At 49.8% G+C, this 23,539-nt stretch overlaps 1 protein-coding gene across 1 annotated transcript; it reads left to right on the top strand.

Annotated features, from left to right (window-relative positions):
- Window positions 1–256: 256 nt before the first annotated feature.
- Window positions 257–23,539, top strand: CLDN14 (claudin 14). Its single transcript, XM_061424616.1, has 2 exons — window positions 257–1,274; window positions 20,155–23,539. The coding sequence occupies exons 1-2, from the start codon at window positions 1,053–1,055 to the stop codon at window positions 20,911–20,913; spliced, it is 981 nt and encodes a 326-aa protein (XP_061280600.1). The 5' UTR covers window positions 257–1,052; the 3' UTR covers window positions 20,914–23,539.

Here is a 23,539-nt window from a genome sequence, read left to right as displayed (position 1 = left end):
AAAAGCAAGCTATGTGGATGTGGGTTGTTAATCCTCAATCAATGATAACTCACAGACACTTCTGAAGACCCCAGACACAAGATGCTCCCATCCCTGCCTTCCCAGTCCCATTGCCAGGGATAAAGGGCAGGCTCAGGTCCACGCCCAGGCCACTATCCCACACCTGAGTCCCTTCACCGTGTCTTTTCCTAAGCACCAGCCAGAGTCAGGCAGGTTGATGAGCACTGGGGAAAGAACTCAGGAGCATAGTCACTGCTCTTGGAGATTCATTGATGATATTAATGAGGCAGGGACAGATGTGTGTGACAAGTTAGTTGTGACAAGGGGTTCTCAGCCATTCTGAATCCCAGCACAGCCCCAATTCCCTCGGCCAACCTCTCCTGCAGTCCTAACTTTCAGAAGAGCCATCTGGGGACTGTTACTGATGGTATTGAACTCGTTGGGTTCTTGAGTCATGCTTGAACATGCTTCTCCAACTAATTACAAACTGTCCCTTTATCTGCCCTGTGCCTACAACACACATACACCCCACTGACGTCCCTGAACCACCCATGTCTGCAAATGTAGGCAGAAAGTAACAAAGCAAAAAAAACAGTTGCACGTTGATCAGAACTCACTGACGGATGCCCAGCAGCCCGCTGGTTGAGAAACTTCGTGTTGCTCAATGGAACAAAAGTCCAAAGCAACAAGGCGATGGCCAGGTCACCACCCAGAGCAGGCTGGGTGGTCAGGGCAGCAGGAGGGTATGCGTGCGGGTCTCAGTCACTGGCAGGAATTGCATGGTCCCTTGCGGGGTGATGAACAAGGATGCAAAGAAGTGAGGATGCAGAGAGCAGGGAGGTGGGCCAGTCTGGACGTGGATGGCCTTTGACACCCCGTGGAGTGGTCCAGGCTTTGTCCAGTCCCGGAGAGTCTCCAGAGAGTGTTTTAGGGAGGAGATGATGATGCCCTGATGTATCAGGCGTTTTTTCCAAAGGGCAGAGATGGCATTTCTGGTTGGTCCTGAATGTCTGCCTTGGCCCAGCGGACAGGGCAGTTAACCATCCAACCAAATGACACGTGTGCCCACACAGGCTCATCCCAAAGGACACAGTAATTGTCTAGCTGCCAGCTGCTCAGATGCCCTGGCCTTGAAGCTGCCAGTCAGTGAAAGAGGGAGGTCGGGAGGGCGGCAGGGTCCGGTGGAGTCCGTGGGTCAGGCCGCCTGGCGCCCGGCCAGTTCCCACAGCTGCTGGGAATCCGGCGAGGCGGCTGGGACTGCAAGGGCGCTGCATGTGAGTGTGGGGCCGGGAGACGCGGTGGGAGGGCTTGGGGTCAGCAGTGGTCTGTCTGGGGTCTGTGTGCAGGCGGGGGTGCTCTGGGAGGGAGATGTCACCCCCTGCAGAAGGGCCATTGTGCCTGGGCCTTGGGTGGGGAGCACCCTGAGGACCCTGCCCCGGGTGTGGAGACAGCCCGGCTTCTCATGAGCCAGGAGGGACGGACAGAGTCCAGTTCCTGAGTGTTTGGGCAGCAGAACCCTTTCATCACCTGCGGACCCTGGGGCTGGGGGCTGGATCTGTGAGTGTCAGCTTACAGCGCTGGTTGTCACTGCCCCTCGTGTTCTGTGGGGGGTCAAGGGCCTCCAGACTCGGGAGACATATCTTCCCCCCACCCCCCAGCACGCAGACACGGGCCTGGAACAGAGAGAGGAAGAGCTGGATCTCTGGTTAATGAGGGTCAGGTTTGGTACTGAAGAGGGGAAACCCATGCAATCTGATCAGTGAGTTAATCCTTCGACTGCTTGAACCCCACATCCCCAGCAGCTGCTGGGGAGGACCACCACCTACTTAGAGCGACTGCTGGTTGCTCAGTCATGTCCGACTCTCTGCGACCCTGTGGACTGGAGCCCACCAAGCCCCTCTGTCCGTGGAATTCTCCAGGCAAGAAGACTGGAGTGGGTTGTCATTCCCTTCTCCAAGGGATCTTCCCGACCCAGGGATCGAACCTGGGTCTCCTGCATTGCCCGCAGATTTTTTACTGTCTGAACTATCACTGGGGTGGCCACAGACAAAGGAGACCGGGATCTGGGACTAGTGCCCTGAGAAGGTCCCGGACCCTGGAAAGCACTCAGTATGCTGGCTTTTGGCGGCAGCTTCCTACTGGGAGATTTCATTCCTGCTGTTTGCAAGGCCCCCAGTTGCTTGATCACTCTGTTTCGTTTTAAAGTCTCCGGAAACCAGAGCACAGTCCCATCGTGGAGTAACCCCAGCATCTTACCCCGGGTCTCCAGTTTGGTTGGTATCAGTGAAGTCCTGATGGATGTATCTGAAACAATGACAGAACTTCAACAGCACACACCTTCCTGTACTGGGTGTCCTTCCTTGCGGGGCTTATGGGTTTTTACAGATATTATCTTAGCATCTTCTAGAGAACTCTGGGAAGCAGCTGTTATGATGTAGATAGCCAGGTGAGTCATGTATGACTCAGCTGTTTATCCAAAATCAGTTTGACCAGATGCCAGCCTCTGTTCTTATCTGGCTCCATCTGCTCCGTTGTTGTCAGTCCCTAAGTCGTACCCTACTCTTTGTGACCCTGTGGACTGCAGCACGCCAGGCTTTCCTGTCTTTCTCTATCTCCCGCAGTTTGCTCAAACTCATGTCCATTGGGTCTGTGATACCATCCAGTCATCTCATCCTCTAACTCTCCTTTCTCCTCCTGCCCTCAATCTTTCCCAGCATCAGGGTCTTTTCCAATGAGTCAGTTCTTCACATCAGGTGGCCAAAGTGTTGGAGCCTCAGCATCAGTCTTTTGCAAATCTCTAAAGCTCACCATGCTTTATTTATCCATCTGTATAACGGGGTTGATGCTACTTAAGCATCTGCAGAGAAATCTGTGGAAAGAAAGAGATAATTTCTTCCCTTGTTGTTGTTATTGTTTAGTTGTCGTGACCCACTCTTGTTTGACCCCAGGGACTGTAGCCCACCAGGCTCCTCTGTCCAGGGGATTTCCCAGACAGGACACAAAGTTACCATAAATATTTCCTGCTTTCCAGTTAGTTTTTTTTTTTTTTCAATTATAGCTCATAAAAATTGAATATATCAATTTGGGGTTTTAAAAAATCGTTTTCTCAGAGAATATCTTGCATTACAGAGAACAAGAAGTCTAAAAGCCTCTTTTCAAGGCTTATCCTGATGTCTTTTTTTTTTTTTTTAATTCAGACAGTCAATCCAGCCAGTTCAAGAGTAATTCTTGGCACTTTTCAGTTCAAACCTTCCTCCTTCCAGCTGATCTTCAGAATCAGCTTGAGGTGGAGTCCTTACTGTTTGCAGGATGAATGGGTGCCAGGGCCATAGGCTCTCAGCTGGGCAGCCAACAGCAACCATGAGCAGAAATTTTCCAGGGGAGGGTGCCCCGAGATTGTCCTTGAAGGCAAGAAGGGAGCCGATGGGACTCCCATTCCTCACCTGGGGTTGGGGGTCCCCTGCCAGGGTGCAGGGAGGCTGTGAGCAGGATCTCTGGGCCCAAGAGGCAAGCGGTTCACCCTTGAACTTGGATGGGCACGCATATCCACACACCTACAGCTTCCCTGGAACAAGAAAGACATGAAAGCTGAGATTCAGAACATCAAGTCTGTTTCCCCTGGCGGCCTGTCCTGGGCACAGGAGACCAGCAATAGCTTTGTTTTCAAAAGGCTCCTCCTTGGCAGGTGTTTACAGAGGCATCTGGGCTCCACTTAAATGAAGAAAAAGAAACTAACACATTAAACCATATTTTTCATTCCGCAGGACACTGCAAAAGCGTCTCTTGTCCCTTTCAACATTCAAACTAGAACTCTTTGGTTTAAGGGAGGAACATCTCAACATCCAGGTCGCGTGGGCCTGCCACCTCCATGGGCGCCCAGGACTCGGTGCCAGGGAGGGCACCTGCTGGGTTTGCTGGTCTGCGGTTACCATCTTGAACTTCTTAATCATTTTTGAACAAGGGATTCATTTTCATTTTGCACTGTTTCATTTGCAAGCTCCTTATGTGAACTTCTGCAAGCTGGAATCCCAGACTCAGCCCAATTCATTCTAAACTTCTCAAATGTTTTATAAATACATACATCAAATTAGCACTGGCCTCTCTCCAGGACTGACCCCATCATTTCTTGCCACTGCACGTATCATTCTTTGGAGCCAGAAAGAGTTTTGTTTTCAAGGGCCACCCAGTGAAAGCTAAATGCCCCGGGGGGTAACTTCTTGGCTGATATTAACACCACAGGTGGGCTGAATGCCCAAGAGGGGCTGGAATCCCAGAAAAAGGACCCAGGTGGTAAGAACAAGTTTGGGGGGCGGGATACTGGGAGGGCAGGAACCAGAAGGTGGAGAGGTGAATCGGGAAACTGCCTCTTTCTAAGATGCTTGGCCATTGAAGAGGCAGCTTAGGGGTAGATGGAGGTGCAGGATCAAGGGTGGACGTGGGACTTGAGTGCAGGTAGGACTTGCGGATGGAGAGGTGGTTCTGATGGCAGAGGTGGTGTGGGGGCGAAGGCTTGTAGGTAGATGAACACAACTGTCTCCATCTTGGGCTGCCCAGAGAAGGCCCCGAGTCAGCCAGCAGAGCCAGCAAGCAGAGTAGACATCGGTACTGTGCCTCTTGGCTAAACAATTTCGAGCTCTTTTGGGGGGGAAGGTGGGGGGAGGATTTTGATAAATTTGACTTTGTATTTCTTTCGTTGTTGTTGTTGTTTGTCTTCATCACTGATTAACAGTGTTGTGTTAGTTTCGAGTGTTTGGCAAAGTGATTCAGTTACACACACACCTGTATCTGTTCGTTTTCAAATTCTCTTCGCATTCATTTCAGAATACTGACAGTGCTAGACATTACGCCCTTGTTGGTGATCTATTTTAAATATAGCAGGAACTCTTTGAAAGCTCCTGATAGAACCTTTACAAGTCACATGAATTAAGGCAGCGATTCTCAAACCTGACTGCACATCCCAGCACCTGGAGAGAGGGGGAAGTTAAAAGTTTCCATATTTTCTGAATGAAGCAGTGAATGAATGGATGAACCATGCTGTCTGGAGTGGCTGGGGCTTCGGGGTCTTTTTAAAGTTCTCCAAGGGATGCTGACCCATCGGGAGAGTGGAGAGCTGCTGAGTTCAGTTTCCTTGGCTGGAATACTCAGAGTTGGGTGAGCAACAGGGTGAAGCCTAAGCAGCCTCCTACTTGGGGGAGGCCCGGCCACCTCTCACACAAGCCAGGAAGCTCCCTTCCAGCCAGGACCTGCCCCACAATTTATTTGTCAAGCTGTCGGGGGTCGCACAGAGCAGCACGCAGTGTGTGCATTCCGGCTCGGTTCATATGCGGTTCCTCCCCTCGGTGTCTCCCAGCCAGTCTTCCAAGGTACAAAGCTACTGTCCTGCAGTCCCCCCCGTTCTGCAGAGAAGAACAGGATGTCAGGGGACAAGGACAGAGGGTGGCTTAGGAAAACACAAAGCGGAAGAGTGAGTTCCAGGACAGGGTGTTTATCGCACGGCGCTCCTGTGGGTGAAAGGCCTGAAGGGCAGAAGGGAGAGCCAGGCGAAGACTGACTTGCCCGTGCCCGAGTGGGTACTTAACAGACATGCAACTTGCGAGCCGTTCCTCTTTCTAGCCTTGTGTCTTTCTCTCAACTTCACGGGCAGAGAATAAGTCCATAATCAGGGAAGATGCAACTTCTCAAACCACGCTGAAACCACCAGATTACAGACTGTGCTAAGTTATTCACGGTGGTTCCCTATCCACGGCTGGTTCTGCCCATCAGTTCCTGAACCCGTCCCTTCCCCAGCCGTTCCCTGCACCATCCCTGGTGCTCCCACGCATCCCCATTGTCTTCTTCGACCTCTCGCTGTGACCCACCAAGGTTACTGTGTTTTGCGTCTCAGTCTCCAGCCACAACCTCCGGTCCTTCCAGCTCATTCCTCCCTGTCGTTCCTCCCCTCCTCCCCAGCACCATCCGCCACCCACCATTACAGTCACTCCCCTGTGTGCACGCCAGTCTCCCTTCTGCTCTCTCCCTTCATCATTTCTCCTAGAAGAATCCCCAGTCCTTTACTCTCCCTGCGCCGATGTAGTCCCACTGACTGTCCTGGAGGAGGCTGTCCAGCGGCTGATGGTCACAGAACCCTCAGGGGCCCTGGCTTCACACGAGCTTCTGCTGCTGACCTTGTCTTAGTCCATCACGCTCCCATTGTCCAAGGTGACCAGCACCTCCCTCCTCTCCTCTGCGCAAACCTTAAACACCTTCCCCCCCATTTTTCTTCCCAGTTCATCTCCTTGCTTCTTCCCCTGAGAAAACCGGGACACTCAGAGAACATCACCAAGTGCCCGTGGCCACGTTCCCCAGGCTCCCACGTTGATTCGCCCTCCTGTTCCAGCCTGAGCCTACCTCTCCAGACGTGTGCCAGGGTCCCTCACGTCCTCTGTTCAAGGACCTCTCTTCAGCATCATCAATATCTGCTTCTTACGGGGTCACTTCCGAAGGCAGGCAGACATACTCTGGGTTCTCTCATCTTCAGATCAACAACCAAACAAGCATCCTCTCTTGACCGCACATCCCACCGGCGGAGATGCTGAACTGTTTTGTGTTTATTTATTTTGTTATTGATGTTGTTGTTGTTTATTGGACTGGTTGTTTATTTTGCCTTGAATTCAATGAAGTGAAGTAAGTGTCTCTTCTCCGAATAATACTTTTAGATGTGTAAAACGATACCCAGGATTGTAAAGGAAGCCGTTTATTTCAAAATTCAGTTATCAAAAAATTTTAAAATTTATTATTGATTTATTTGGGGCTGTGCTAGATCTTCCTTACTTTGCCTGGGCTTTTCTTTAGTTGTGGTAGGAGGGCTTCTCGTTGAGGTGGCTTCTTTTGTTGCAGATTTTAGCAACTTTTGTTGCAGATGTTAGCAGGCTTTAGGGCATGCAGGCTTCAGTAGTTGTGGCGTGTAAGCTCTGTTGCCCAGCAGCATGTGGGATTTCTTTTTTAATTGGGAATCTTATTTTTTTAATTGAAGGATAATTGCTTTACAGAATTTTGTGGTTTTCTGTCAACCACCAACATAAATCAGCCATAAGAACACCCATGTCCCCTCCCTCCCAAACCTCCTTCCTATCCCGTCCTTCTCGGTTGTCACAGAGCCCCTGTTTGAGTTCCCTGAGTCATACAGCAAATTCTCATTGGCTATCTGTTTTACATATGGTAATAAAAGTTTCCCTGTTACTCTTTCCATACATCTCACCCTCTCCTCCCCTCTCATCATGTCCATAGGTCTGTTTTCTATGTCTGTTTCTCCATTGCTGCCCTGAAAATAAATTCACCAGTAGCATCTTTCTAGATTCCATATATATGTGTCAGAATACGGTATTTATATTTCTCTTTCTGACTTACTTCACTCTGTATAACAGGCTCTAGGTTTGTCCACCTGTTTAGAACTGACTCAAATGTGTTCCTTTTGATGGCTGAGTAGTATTCTGTTGAATATATGTGCCACAGCTTCTTTATCCATCCATCTGTCAATGGGCAGATGGTTGCTTCCCTGTTCTAGCTATCATAAATAGTGCTGCAGGGGACACTGGGGTGCATGTGTCTTTTTCAATTTTGGTTTCCTCAGGGTATATGCCTAGGAGTGGGATTGCTGGGTCATATGGTGGTTTTGGCATGTGGGATCTTAATTCCTGAATCAGGGATCAAACCACAGTGTCCCCTGTACTGGAAAGCGGATTCTTAACCACTGGGCCACCAGGAAAGTCCCTATCAAAGTATTTTACTATCATTTTGTCCATGGTAATTTATGCTTCTTTATCAGACCTAGCAGGGGTCTTATAACTAGCATAGTTTTGAAATAGCAACGATGGTAACTGATCTTCCCAGATACCTGCAATGCTGGTAAAACCACAATTTCTGTTGGTGATGAAGTCACAGGCACTAATCAGATTACTGTAAGGGGTCATTATACAAGGACATGCTTTTCAAGGAGAAGATAGTGAAATAAATCATGCAACTGTTTTCCCCATCCAAGCTGACTGATACCGTGAATGCTATGGGCCCTCGACCCCAGATTAAGAACCTCCCTCCTGCAACAGTTGCCTCATCTCCTGGTTCACTTGATGGTCCAAATCTTGGAAAGAATTCTCCGGGCTCATTATGTCCTGTGCCCCTCTCTGTAGCTTATCCTGAAGCCACACCCATCACTTGGCAAAAACTGAGCTTGTCAAGGTCTCCGTTGTCCTTCATGTTGCTCAATCCAACCGTCATTTCCGGGGCTCAGATGACGTGATTCACCCGATGACTTGACCCAGTGGGTTGTGCCCTCCAACTTGGAACTTTCCTCACTCACCAATCTCACTCTGGGTTGTCTCCTCCCTCCCGCCACTCTCTGTGGTCCATGGCTGGCTCCTCCTCCTCACCTCCATCTCTGCTGTTGGAGGCTTCCTGGGATCAATCATCAGGCATCTGCTCTTCCTGATCCACACTCACTCCCTAGGGGCTCTTACCCAGTCTCACGGCTTCTTTCCAACCTGCCTCTTTTTTTTCCCCCCGTGCTATGAGGCTTGCAGGATCTTGGTTCCTTGACCAGGGATTGAACCTAGGCCACCACAACGAAAGCACCAAGTCCTAACCACTTGACCACTAGGGGATTTCCTCAGTCCTGGCTCTCTGCTGTTGAGTTCCGAGTGGACTTCCCCACTTCCGTGCCCTCCCCGGACTCTGCACTTACACATCCAACCATAGTGTCCCCTCCCACACCAGATGGCGACAGCCGTCTCAACCCAGCATGTCTAAAACCAAACTCCCCTTGTCTGCCCTTCACCCTCCAAACACAGGTCCTCCCACTCCCCACTGTCTTCACCCTCAATAAATAGCAGCTCCATCCTTCCAGTTGCCCAAGACCTTAAGCCACTCTCACCTCCAAATATATCTCTTCTCAGCACCCACCTTTGTTACTGCTGGGATCTCTTACCTGGGTGATTGCAGGACTCACCTGTGAGTCTCCCTGATTCAGCCCAGGTGTGACATTGGACAAGTTACTTAACCTCTCCAAGCCTCAGTTTCTCCGTCTGTAAACAAGGATGCCACACACATTGGAGATTTGTTGAAGGATTAAGTTAATGCCAGTGAAAGCACGAAGCCCGTGTCTGGAACATCATGGACACTGAGCTGTGATTGTTTCTACCCTCATCATTAATAACTCACAGCTTCTGTGCACCTGGGCTTGAAAGGCTAAATGTACAGAGAATGTGCATTAAACATCATTTTTAAAATTTATTTGTTTTTGGCTGTGCTGGGTCTTTGTTGCTGCTTAGGCTTTTCTCAAGTTGCACCGAGTGGGGGCTTCTCTCTAGTTGTGATGCTCAGGCTTCTCATTGCGGTGGCTGCTCTTGTCACAGAGCAGGGTCTCTAGTGCACAAAGGCTTCAGTCGCTGCAGCTCTGGGCCTCTAGAGCACAGGCTCAATAGTTGTGGCTCATGGGCTTAGCTGTTCAGCAACATGGAGGATCTTCTTGGATCAGGGATTGAACCTGTGTCCCCTGTATTGGCAGGCAGATTCTTTACCACTGAGCTGCTAAGGAAGCCCTAAACATCATTTTTTTTTAGCAGTATTTAATTTAGCATTTGTAAATCTCAGTCTTACCTTCTCATTTGACACCATATTTTTAGTCACTGCTGTATAATCCCAGTTAAATGCTCAAATAAATCATTTTCTCAGGTTTACAAAATCCATCAGATAGTTACCTTGTTCATGGAGGTTTCCAGCCCAGCTGGAAGTAACAATGTCCTGTTACTTGTTTCTGTTTTGATGTAAGTCCTAAAGGGAGGTCCCTCTGAGATCTACTGGATTTCCAAGAGAAAGCTTGGACAATATAGGAGTTGCCTTATCCAAATCTGGCCTGAACCCCATATTTAGGTTTTTATGGTCTATGAAACCAATACATGTTGACTTAAGAAAACCAGACATGCAGGCTGAAAGGTCTGCCGTGTCTCTGAACGCAGCCCAGCCAGTTACACAAAAGTGAAGAACTGAGCCCCCAAACTCTTTGTGGGGTCAGTGGATTCATGCACTTTTCCAAGCTGGAGAAGCTGAGTCATCTGACCGCTGTCTGGGTTACTTACTGTAGTTGGCACTCACTCTTGAGTTTTTACAACCACAGAAGGGCTTCCAAAGCCCCTTCCCCATGTTCCCTCTCTCCCTGGATTCTGTCCTCCGCACTTTGGGATGTGAAGCCATTAGACCCTGCTCAGTGCCTCCTCTGGAAGGGAACTCACTTCTCATATTCAAACATGGGTGTTTGTTTCTTTTTTTTTCTGTAATTCCCCAGGCCGCCATTCAGTGATCCTTCGTGTTGGTCTCCTGGGGCTGCCTTAACAAAGCACTGCAAATTAGGTGGCTTAAAACAATACAAATGTATCCTCTCACAGTTCTAGAGGCCAGAAGTCCAAAACTCAAGCAGCCAGCTGGCCCCTTCTGCAGGCCACAAGGAAGGATCTGCTCCAGGCCTCTCTCCTCCTTTCTGATGGCTGCTGGTCATCCTTGGCTGTCCTTGGCTTGTAGCAGCATCATCACTCCAATCTCTGCCTTCATCTTCAGATGGTGTCATCCGTGTTTCTTCATCTTCCCATAAAGACACCAGTCTTACTGGTTTAAAGGTCTACCCTACCCCATAGGTCCTCATTGTAACTAAAAGTTACATCTGTAATGGCCCTATTTCCCAATAAGGTCACATTCTGAGGTCTTAGGGATTATGGGGCTTCCCAGGAGGTTCAGTAGGTAAAGAAGCCGCCTGCAATGCAGGAGATGCAGAAGATGCAAGCTCTATCCCTGGGACAGGAAGATCCCCTGGAGGAGGGCATGGCAACCCACTCCAGTATTCTTGCCTGGGAAATTCCATGGACAGAGGAGCCCAGCAGTTTACAGTCCATGGAGTCACCGAGTCAGACACGACTGAAGTGACTGAGCACAGGTACGCAGGGGTTACGACTTCAGCATATCTTAGTGGGGAAACAGTGCAACCCATAGCCTCTCTTACATAAAGCTTTCCTAGAGAACACTCAAACTAGTAGCTACCTAATCATCATCTAACACTTTTGAAAATAACCATATAACCTATGAGTTTTGTTTTTTGCTTTTCTAATATTTTTCTTGTATGGCAGATTTTTTTAGTCACCTATCCCCTGAAAAATGAAAACAACATAGCCAATCTATACAACTATCTTGTCAGGAAAAAAAAAAAACCTATGCAGAGGCACCAGGGTATTTTATTAAATGAAATTCAATCACTTCATTTTAAACATGTTGATCTATTGCATTTTTAATGGATTCTAATGAAATTTGGTGAGTTGAAATGAGAGAGATAATGCCTCCTGGGAAACGGTTTAGGAATTTACAGTAATGGTAACTTAATCTTGTAGATTTCACTAAATCAATAGTTTGTTCAATCTCGCTGAGTTGAAAACGGCCTCTGCAAGCATTTAACCACATCCCATGACTTTTATTCATATTAACACAGGATTTTCCCCCAAACCAGCTCTTGTTATGAAAAAATAGATTTTTCCTTACTCATCCAAAATAGAGAGGAAGTTTTCATCTATAAACTGTCATTCTATATGATTTGAGCAAGATATTTCACACCAGTTTTCCTGAATAATATCAACTATCCAAGCAGTCAATAAGTTAATTATATAATTCTTCTGACTCTGCCTCTTATGGAAAGACTGCAGTTCTTCAACACAGTATGTACATGGCATAAAAGTCCTCATAAGCTTAAAATACAGATGGCTGCCAGTCTGAAAAATAACCCAAGGAAAGTTACAGAAAGCTTGGAATACTAATGAAGGAAACTTTGTTTTTAGAGCCAAAAAACCCATAGTCCAGCCCATCCTAAATGAATATGAAATGGTTTTTCCAAGGTATGGCTTAATCACTTTGTCATAATTTTGACATATTTGCACAAAAAGAAGTACTAAAATAGCACCTTTGGAGAATACCTACATTTCTAGGAAAGAGATCCCCTCCCTTTGCACATTATGAAGTAGCAAGCATCCAGCATGTGATTTAAGCATTACTGGTTGGAATTATTTCATGCCGATAGTGCATAAAAGTTCTTTTTCTTTTCTCCTGTTGGGTAGTTTGGCTAATGTAGCTCATTTAGATGAATCCAAATTTCCCTGGAGTTTTTATTTCCCAAGATTTAGCATTTATGAAATATCTAAGCTATAATGAAGTTTAATTGGCATGACAGGAAGGATATTTTTAAAATAATTTTATTTTATAATGCAGTATAGTTGACTCAGTGGTAAAGAACCCATCTGCCAAGGCAGGAGATGCCAGAGACACAGTTTCGATCTCTGGGTCAGAAAGATCCCTGGAGTAGGAAATGGCAACCCACTCCAGTGTTCTTGCCTGGAGAAGTCCAGAGGAACCTGGCAGGCTACAGTCCATGGGATCACAAAAGAGTTGGACATGACTAAGGGACTGAGCACGCACGCATCATTGATATTGTTAAATACTGTGTTAGTTTCCCATGTATACAGCAAAGTGATTCAGTTATACATATACAGGTATCTATCAGTTTTTCAAATTCTTTCCCACTTAGGTTATTATCACACAGCATTGAGCAGAGTTCCCTGTGCTATACAGTAGGTCCTTGTTGGTGGTGGTTGTTTTCAGTCGCCCAGTCTTGGACTCTTTGCAACCCCATGGACCGCAGTACTCCAGGCCTCCCTGTCCTTCACCATCTCCCAGAGTTTGCCCAAGTTCATGTTCGTTGCATCTGTGATGCTGTTCAGCCATCTTATCTTCTGATGCCCTTTTCTCCTTCTGCCCTAGATCTTTCCCAGCATCAGGGTGTTTTCCAATGAGCTGGCTCTTCGCATCAGGTGACCAAAATACCGGAGCTTTAGCTTCAGCATCAGTCCTTCCAGTGAATAATCAGGGTTGATCTCCCTTAAGATTGACTGGCTTGATCTCCTTGCTGTCCAAGGGACTTTCAGGAGTCTTCTCCAGCACCACGGTTCAGAAGCATCAATTCTTTGGCATTCTACCTTCCTTACGGTCCATCTTTCACAACTGTATGTGACCACTGGGAAGACCACAGCCTTGACTATACGGACCTTTGTCGGCAGAGTAATGTCTCTGCTTTTCAACACGCTGTCTAGGTTTGTCATCACTCTCCCACCAAGAAGCAATCATCTTGTTGGTCATCCATTTAAAATATAGCAGTGCGTACATGTTGATCCCAAACGCCCAATCTACCCCTCCCAACACTGCAATTGGTTGAGCCAGACTTCTGTAATTGCTGAACATCAGAGCTGGGGCAACTCAGCATTCTTTCAGAGTCCAGCAACCATTGTGCTTGAAAGGCAGCTCTTCATTTTTCTGATAAAGCTCTAGGAAACAAAGTCCAAGGTGTCTCAGGGGATCCGACAGGTGTCAGGAGCCCGTGGAGCCGTCCTATAGGGGATGGCCTGTTCTCAACTGGCTGTAGATCCACTGTGACTGCAGGGTAGCCAGAAGCTGAAATGAGGTGCAAGAGCTCAAGTCGTCCAGCTCTTTGCCAAGGCAGGAAGGCCCCAGTGGTTCTGGGGTGTAGAGCCTTCCACACACCTGGCTTGCCCCCAGCATCCCGGGTATAACCTGCACGGCCTCTGCTCCTGGGCTGACATGCCCTTCAGCCGTGTGGGTGGAAAGGACACAGGACATGTGTGTCCACTGCAGAGCTCATCACAAAAGGGGCAGAGGGAGCTGGGGCAGTAAAGGGGCAGCAGCAGGGGCCAGGCAAACAACCCGCACGTCCCTCGTCCTGGCAAAGCTCCCCCGCTGGCCAGGGCTGTTGAGATGACCTAATTCAGAGGCCAGCTCCAAAGCTGACACAGCTGGGGTCCAGGCAGGCGGGGAGGAAACCCACCATGTGCTCTGGGTTCCTGTCTTGTTTTTTTTTAAAAATTCCTTCCTTTAAAAAAAAAATGTAGCCTACAGACAACAGAGGAAGGAGACAACATAAAAGTTTATATGAAAAAGAAACAAACCCTCGCCTTTCGGATGTGGCGCTCATAAAACCAGATCCAGTGTAGGGGGCCCACAGTCACTCTGCTGCACTTCACAGCTGCCCTTCGCAGACTTTCACATCAATTTACAGCCCTGGGTTTCCCTGAGACTTTCCGGGGGCACATCAGCATGTCTCGCTGTCCCTCCTATTTGTGCTCTTTCAACTCCCACCAACATCAAACTTATCCTTTTAAAAAATCAACCCTCTCTCATCATTCCTCCATTAAACTTTCAACAGACGTCCACCCTCTAAGTCCACTTTCCGAAGTGATCTGACTTTAAGCTGCCCTTTGGCAAAATCGGGGGGAGGATGTCTCCAGTCAAATAAACTTAGGAAATGCCACGCAAGAGACTTTTCTGGGAGATTCCAATGCATGGTTGCATGTGGCCAACGATGAGAGGTCCTGCCATTACCAGATTTTCTCCAACATACCTGTCAAAACCATGGTTTTCCCAGTGGTCAGGTATGGATGTGAGAGCTGGACCATAAAGAAGGCCGAGTGCCAAAGAATTGATGCTTTTGAACTGTGGTGCTGTAGAAGACTCTTGAGAGCCCCTTGGACTGCAGGGAGATCCAACCAGTCCATTTTAAAGGACTGAAAGGACTGATGCTGAAGCTGAAGCTCCAGTCCTTTGGCCACCTGATGCCAAGAGCCAACTCACTGGAAAAGACCCTGATGCTGGGAAAGATTGAGAAAAGGAGAAGAAGGGGACGACAGAGGATGAGATGGTTGGATGGCATCACCGACTCAATGGACATGAGTTTGAGCACACTCTTGGAGATGGTGAAGGACCAGCAAGTCTGGCGTGCTGCAGTTCATGGAGTGACAAAGAGTTGGACATGATTTAGTGGCCGAACAACAGCAACCTGGCATTTATGTCTTCCATGAGGCATCCTGCCAACATAGCACCTCAAGAAGCAGCCACTGGGAAGCTTGGCCCGAAATCCTGCTCGTGTGTGTCATTAAGCCACACACTGCTCCGCCAGGAGGGTGCTTCTAGGGCTGTGAACCCCAGCGCAGGCCCAGTGTTTCTTCCTGGAAGGCGTCTTCTTGTTACATGCAGCCCCACCCATCCAGCTGGTCAAGGTTTTTTCAGAACCTGATCCTTAGAACCCTTATTTGTCCCAAACGCACATCTCTCTATGAGCACGCGCACGTCTGCAGGAAAAGGGTAGCTCATGGGTGAAGCCAACTGCAGACTAGCTGACCTCTCCACACACCGCCCCCTGCCTCCCCTCGGGAGGCCATGCTTGGGCGAGTTTCCTTCGGAAGCTCCAAGATGAGTGGTTTCCAAGGAGATTCATTCACTTGAGGTTGTTTTTCCATCCAGGGGCCCCAAAGTGAAAAGTGGCTGGGCTGGGAAATTGAATTATGACCTAAGACCAGTAGCAGCTGCTGGTAACTCTGGGGGAAGTGGGTGGAGAGCTGGGGTCTGGGAGTTGGGGGCTCATTAACACTCACTTCTTAAATTAGCAACTCCTGCTGGCAGGAGTTTAAATATAGCAACCTAATGGTTTCTAAAATTAGCAGTCCTTGCTCTCCATAAATATTTAGAGACCCAATAAACTCCAGTCCCCCTCCCTAGACCAGTGGGGTCAGCAGGCTTAGCTTTCATGCCACATTCTTTAGGCTCAGGATACTGAGCGATTGACCTTGACAAGCAAGTTCCCGGAGGAGCCTCAGAAGGCCCAGGATCAGGGACAGACAGTGCAGCCACCCGGCTGGAGGTGGCCTGGGGGCGTTACTGGGAGGATCCGAGGTCATTTGGAGAAGTCCCCAGCCTCCAGACTCCCTGGAGGAATTGATCGTCCTGGTTTGCCTGGGACTGTCCCGATTTCAGCACCGAAAGTTCCCCCACCCCTGGCCACCTGAACCACTGTAGAAAGATGTCTTTGGACGGGGTGGGGAGAGTCAGCCACAGAGGATATACTCATAACACCACTGCTAGCCCTTACTCTAACTTCAATCCTGCTGAATTCAAAAAGGAGGAAGTAAACCAGGGAAAATTCTAGCCAGGCCAGAAAATGAACTTTCATTTCTGCACCCAGGTCCCCCGTGTGGAAAACAGGGCAGGGAACAGCTGCTGTTCCACGCATCGGCTCTGGCCCCCCATATCAGAGCGGCCTCCTCTGCTGGCCCCGCCGCCTCCCTGGCAGTGACCTCGGGACAGCTGGCCCCTACCCTTCCCTGGGCAGCAGGGACTGGGGGGGTCTCCCCCACGCCCCCATCCCGCCACTGCAAGCCCAGCACCTGCACAGAGTGGCTACTTGCTGAATGGAGGGAAGAAGGCCTCCGAAGGAAGGCCAGCCCCATAACTAGATGCGTGTGGTCGATCAGCTCGAGGCGTGAGTGACGAACAGGAGGGTCCTGGGCAAGCAGTCATTTATTTTTATTTTAGTTTTTAAAACTTTTTCTTTTGTATTAGGGGATAGCTGATTAATAGACAATGTTGTGGCAGTTTCAGGGGAACAGTGAAGGGACTCAGCTATACATAGACATGTATACATGATCCCCCAAACTCCCCCCCGCCCCCCGCCGCCATCCAGGCTGCCACAAAACACTGAGCAGAGTTTCCTGTGCTACAGTGTAGGACCTTGTTGGTTATCCATTTTAAATATAACAGTGTGCACATGTCAATCAGAAAACTCCCTAACTATCCCTTCCCCCAATCCTTCCCTCTGGAAACCATACATTTGTTCTCTAATTCTGTGAGTCTGATTCTGTTTTGTAAAAAATAGTTCATTTGTATCATTCCTTTTTAGATTTCACATATAAGGGATGTCATACTTTATTTCTCCTCTGTCTGACTTCTCTCAGTATGACAATCTCTAGGTCTGTCCAAGTTGCTGCAAACTGCATTATTTCATTCTTTTTAATGGCTGACTAATATTCCATATATATATATATATATACACATATATATACATATATATACACACACACACACACATCTTTTCTATCCATTCTTCTGTTGATGAACCTTTAGGCTACTTCCCTGTCTTGGCTATTGTAAAAAGTACTGCAATCAACATTGCATGTATCCTTATGGACCATGTTTTTCTCTGGATATATGCCCAGGAGTGGGACTGCAAGGTCATACGGTAGCTCTACTTGTAGCTCTTTAAGGAACATCTCCGTAGTGGCTGTGCCGATTTACATTCCCACCAACTGTGTAGGAGGGTTTCCTTCTCTCCACACCCTCTCCAGCATTTATTGCAAACAGTCACTTTGAACATCAGCAAAACCCCCAGCCTTGTTCCCATACCCCCACCCTTCTAGGGTAGATCTAAGATTACTTCCAACAATGCTAAGACATGTAGGCATAACTTTTTTAAAATTAATTTTTACTGGAGTATAGTGTCTTTACAACGTTATGTTAGTTTCTGCTGGATGGCAGAATGAATCAGCTTTACGTATACATATGTCCCCTCTTTTTTGGACTTCCTTCCCATTTAGATCAGCACAGTGCATTAAGCGGAGTTCCCGGTGTTATACAGTATGTTCTCATTATTTTCTATTTTACACATAGTATCAATAGTGTATATGTGTCCAGCCCCATCTGCCAGTTCCTCCCACCTCTAGGCATAAATTTTTAAATCCAGCAAGATTATCGTTGAGGTCCCCAGAGGAAGCATCACCTGTTACTAACCCAATCCTGCATTATGATTTAGTGGGAGGATTTCTTTACGACAGACCCAGGATTAAAGCCAAGAGGTCCTGGGGGACCCCAAAGACAGCTCACAGGAGGAATTGCCTTGGGAGACTCCCTCTCAGCCCACTTTTGCCCGCTGCTTCCTTTCTGCACTTAATTGCAGAAAAATGCCCTGAGAAAGAAGGAAGATGGGGGTGGGGGTGCCTTCTGAATTCTCACCAGTTTGGGTTGCAGAAGTGACTTGTCACCAGCTGAGACCCTTCCCTTTTCCTCCCCTCAGAATCAGAAGACACTTGGGGGCCATGAAGTCCAGTCCCTTGTTGCTGGGTTTTTTTAATGGTTTATTTGTTTTATTTATTTTTAATTGGAGGATAATTGCTTTACAATGCTGTGTGGGTTTCTGCCGTACATCAGCGTGAATCAGCCACAGGCATACATATGGCCCTCCCTCTTGACCCTGCCTCCCACCCCCCACCCCTCCCAGCCCTTGAGGTTGTCACTGCAGCTCCCTCGTTTTAAAGACAGGCCCCTAGTCACCCAGAGGGTGGGGGTGGCCCTGCGCACAGGACTCCTGACTCTCTTCCTGCAGGAGAGAGGAGCTGGGGTGTCCATTCGGGTGCTTTCGCTCTCCCTCCCTTCCTTCCTTCTTCCGCCCTCCCTTCCATCCTCTCTTCTCCCTCCCCCGCCCCACCTCTCTCCTTCTTCCCTCCCAGTATTTCCTGAGTATCCTGTACATGCCTGCCACCACTTACTACACATGTGCTGGGTCCTTGCCCCCAAGAAGGGTTTGAGATTTTGCTGTGGTTAGCACGTTTGGGGGGCTTCCCAAGTAACACGTGGTAAAAAAAAAAAAAACTGCCTACCAATGCAGGAGACATCAGAGGCTCCATTTAGATCCCCCGGTGGGAACAGTCCCCTGGATGAAAGCTTAACAACCCACTCCAGTTTTCCTGCCTGGAGAATCCCATGGACAGAGGAGCCTGGCGGGCTACGTCCCTGAGGTCACAAAGAGTCAGACACAACTGAAGTGACTTAGCACGCATGCATGCACGCACGCACAAGTGTCCCAGATGCAAACTTTCTAACAGGCAGTTCTAGGAAGGGTCTTAAAGTGAAAATAGAAGAAAACTAAGGGATTGATTGAGCATTTGGCAAGACAAGGAATTAATTTAATGAAAATTGATTTCCTAATGAGGACGAAATGGCTCTGCACACCCCCACCCTGTATCCGAAAGCCAGGTCGCAGCCTCTGTCTGTAACAAGCCCACCCCTCTTCAGAGTGGTGTCAGGAGAGGTGCCCTGCCTGGAGGGAAGGGCCATCGGTTTATGGTCTTGGCCATAGCACCTAAGAAGCTGATGCCTTGGTAGTTCCTGTCCCCTGGCGTCATGATCTCTAAGGTCATGCCTGGAATTCTGGAAGGCAGCATCTGACCTGCCCAGGGTGCTAACCCCCTCCCTTCCTGAGCACACAGGGAAGCCTCCCACTTTCAGAAAATGTTTCGTCCTGACAGGCACTCTAAGCTATTTTCTAAGCCATAGGCAGCACAGGCTTATGAGTCCATTTGTTAACAATGATCAGTCCATTGTTGATTTAGCAGCCTCCAGTAAGTACATGACTCCAGTACTCTTGCCTGGAAAATCCCATGGACGGAGGGACCTGGGGGCTGCAGTCCATGGGGTCTCTAGGAGTCAGACACGACTGAGCGACTTCACTTTCCCTTTTCACTTTCATGCATTGGAGAAGGAAATGGCAACCCACTCCAGTGTTCTTGCCTAGAGAATCCCAGGGACGGGGAGCCTGGTGGGCTGCCGTCTATGGGGTTGCACAGAGTCCGGCACAACTGAAGCGATTTAGCAGCAGCAGCAGTAAGTACATGAGTGTCGCTCAGTCATGTCCGACTCTTTGTGACCCCGTGGACTGTAGCCCACCAGGCTCCTCTGTCCATGGGATGCTCCAAACAAGGGTTTGGAGGGTATGGATTGCCCTCCAGGTCATCCTCCAGGGGATCTTCCTGACTCAGGGATCGAACCTGGGTCCCCTGCACTGTGGGCAGGTTCTTTACCCTCTGAGCCCCAAGGGTATCCCTAACAACCTTAGTGGATCATTGATCAAACAGAACAAAGTACGAGTCTGCAGCAGCCTAGTGTGAGGGTAGACATAAGGCAGAACTTCCCACGTGCAGCTGGTAAGCACTGAGACAAATGGGGGCCCTGCGGTCCTTGGAAAGCACAGGCCGGCCTCATGACCCTCGCTCCTTCTAGCTCTGGCCTTCCACGGAAGCTTAGACGAAGCAGCTCTTCTTGCACCCAATCAAGCCTCAGAAGCTATTTTTTTTTTAATATGTTAATCGTGGTACCAACGGCTTATGGAAATCTGGCTTTCGGGGGCAGAAATGGCATGCCTGAAGATAATCTTTAACTCGTTTCCTGTCTCCCCGCCCCGCCTCCCGGCTTCATTAGGACTCCAGCCGGCGCCCAAGTGAGCGGGCAGCCGCCGGCGAGGCCATGGCCAACACCGCCGTGCAGCTCCTGGGTTTCCTGCTTTGCTTCCTGGGCCTGGTGGGCACGCTCATCACCACCGTCCTGCCGCACTGGCGCCGCACGGCGCACGTGGGCACCAACATCCTGACGGCCGTGTCCTACCTGAAGGGGCTGTGGATGGAGTGCGTGTGGCACAGCACGGGCATCTACCAGTGCCAGATCTACCGCTCGCTGCTGGCGCTGCCCCGCGACCTGCAGGCGGCGCGCGCGCTCATGGTGGTGTCCTGCCTGCTGTCGGGCGCCGCGTGCGCCAGCGCCGTGGTGGGCATGCAGTGCACGCGCTGCGCCAAGGGCACCCCGGCCAAGACGGCGTGCGCTGCGGTGGGCGGCGCGCTCTTCCTGCTGGCCGGCCTGCTCTGCCTGGTGGCCGTCTCCTGGACCACCCACGACGTGGTGCAGAACTTCTACAACCCGCTGCTGCCCAGCGGCATGAAGTTTGAGATCGGGCAGGCCCTCTACCTCGGCTTCATCGCCTCGGCCCTGTCGCTCATCGGCGGCACGCTGCTCTGCCTGGCCTGCCAGGAGGAGGCGCCCACCCGGGCCCCGCCCCGGGCCGCCGCGGCCCCTGCCGGCGCCCCCGCGCCCGCCTACCGGCCCCCCGACGCCTACAAGGACAATCGGGCCCCCTCGGCCGTCTCGGCCTCGCACAGCGGTTATAGGCTGAACGACTATGTGTGAGTGCCCCCCCTGGGGGTCGGGGTGGCCTGTCCTCCCCCCGCACCTCACCCCCCATCTTCCGGAGCGCCCTGGGCAACCCCCGAGAGGCTGCGAGGACCTAGCCTGCCCACTGATGGATTCAAGGCCCGCCTGCAGCAGGTTTCCTTGTGGACTGCTTTAGCATCCAAAGACATCAGGCTGAACCACTATGTGTGAGTCCGGTGCAGGGTGGGGGGGCTGTCTCCACCCCCCCATCCCACCCCGCATCGCAAGGAGCCCCCACCCCGAGAGGCTGCGAGGACCTAGCCTGCCTACTGATGGTTTCAAGTCCCGCCTGCACCAGGTTTCCTTGTGGACTGCTTTAGCATCCAAAGACATCAGGCTGGACGACTATGTGTGAGTCCGGTTGTGGGGGAGGGGGCTGTCTCCACCCCACTATCCCACCCCCCATTGCAAGGAGCCCCCACCCCGACAGGCTGCAAGAACCTAGCCTGTCCACTGATGGATTCAAGGCCCTCCAGCACCAGGCTTACTTCTGGGCTGCTCTGGTGTCCAAAGGCATCATGTGAACCTGAGGAAAGGGGCTTAGAACCACAGGGAAAGGGGGAAATAAGAAGAGGAGAAAAGCTCTCCATACCAAAGGCTTAAAAGTAATCCTTACTGGTTTTGTATTTATTCTATGTATTTATGTGGTGGTTTATGACAGCTGAATAAAAAAGCGACTTGGGAGTTTGGTCAGTGGGGTTTGTTTTGCAATCCGGGAAGACAGCTTTTGGATGTGGTTGTCTGTGAAATGGACAACATCCATGTCTGTTTCCAGGCTGTTATTCTGTCTGCTGAGATGCTGGTAACCATGGTCAGCCCACTTCCAGGCTCTGCCTGAGGCAGGATGGGAAAGCAGAGGAGGGCTGAGCTGGTGTTCATCCCAGAGATGCCTGAGAGACATCACCAGAAACTGCCACCCTGTCCTGGCTTGAGAGGCCGGGCAGGAAGTCCAGGGGTTTTTTGGGGGGAAAAAAAAGGTAATTGCCATAAACCAAAGAAGAAGGACAAAGTCATCTTCTGCCCTTTCACATTAGGGCCCCAATGGTAAGGCAGCAAAAGTCAGAAGGAAAAAAAAATGACAGAGTGGAACGCGCCTGCTTTCCAGGCATTGGCACAAGGCCCAGGTAGGAAAGCTGCTAACCCCTGGGGCAGGACGTACAGGCTTCTTTTCTCGGGACAGAAGTGTGATGGCAGCTGCTTCCAGAACAGACACGGGAGCCTGCTGAGGCTCTTCCAGCTGGAAAGAACCGCTGGAAGGGCCAGGCGAAGGCTGACTGCCTTAAGGACCCTGACGCTGCTTTCTGGCTGTGATCTAAACCACACACACACACACACACACCTGCTGTTACCCCATTAGCCAGGGAGCTTGTGTCTGTTGACACGCCCCGAAGGCACCCTGCTCCAGCCTCTATTTCAGCCTCAAGCTGTGATTCAGAAGAAAGCACCTTGTCCCGGGGAAGGGCTATTGTTGTTGAGTCACTCAGTCGTGTCCAGCTCTTCACGACCCCGTGGAGCAGCTGAGTCTGAGGGTTGTCCCATGAAGCCCCTCCGTTCTCAAGGGGTCTTGGAAGAGGGTCACCAGGGCTCCAGCTGTCACTGTCTGCAGGGAAGAGAGCCACAGAGGGTCAGCATGAGCACGGAGCCGGGTGGCCAGGCTTGGTGGCCTGGCCTGGTGAGTTCCTGGCCCGGGGACCAGGAGGGTGGAAGGGGAGGCCCAGCCCTGCCGCTCTGGATCCAGCAAGGCTGGAGGTTGCCCGATGCTCCCCTAACTGCACACTTCCTCCTGACCAGGTTGTCGGGGTCACCGAGAGGATCACAAGAAGCTTAGCTGCCATGCGCTTCCCTGAAGGCAGAGGCTCCCACCAGGAAAGTGTGTGCACCCAGCTACGCTCTGCCGATTCCTTTAAGCCTCACCAGCTGCACCTAATAAGTTGCACCATTGATGAGATCTAACAACAGGAAAACCTTCGAGCAACATGCAAAATCGGGGTATAAAGGACAGTCCAACACAGACACGTTTCTTTTCTATTTTGTGCTGACCTCTAGACCCCAGGCAACAGGAGCCTCTTCTGTTAGGAAGGAGAGGGTACCATACATTGTAGCCTCCATCTAATCCTGGAGATGCAGGAGACACAGGAGACTTGGGCTCGATTCCAGGTGGGGAAGTTCCTCTGGAGGAGGAAATGGTGACCCACTCCAGTATTCTAGCCTGGAGAATCTCATGGATGGAGGAACCTGGTGGGCTACAGTCCATGGGATCGCGAAGAGTCAGATGTGACTGAGCATGCATGCCAGCAATCCTAGAGAAGCTAAAAGGGTCTGGGATATGCTATCCTATTTAGGTCAGGGATTTAGATCAGAAAGATCATCACTTATTTATGATAAAACAAGCAATTTCTACTCTTCAAATTGTATCTGAATCAATAAAGAAGAGAAACAAAATCTCCTTAAAATAAAGTGATATTCTACAGTCCTTACTTGGTGATCGCAATCTAGAATGTGTTTAGTGAAGTTGTTCTAGTTAATAGATCGATTACAAATTTAAAGATAAAAATAGCTTTTTAAAATTTGAAGTATAGTTTATTTATAATATTGTGTTAAC

This window comes from Bos javanicus, chromosome 1 (assembly GCF_032452875.1).
Source record: "Bos javanicus breed banteng chromosome 1, ARS-OSU_banteng_1.0, whole genome shotgun sequence".
NCBI classification, from domain to species: domain Eukaryota; kingdom Metazoa; phylum Chordata; class Mammalia; order Artiodactyla; family Bovidae; genus Bos; species Bos javanicus.
This window is presented reverse-complemented; position numbering and strand designations above follow the sequence as displayed.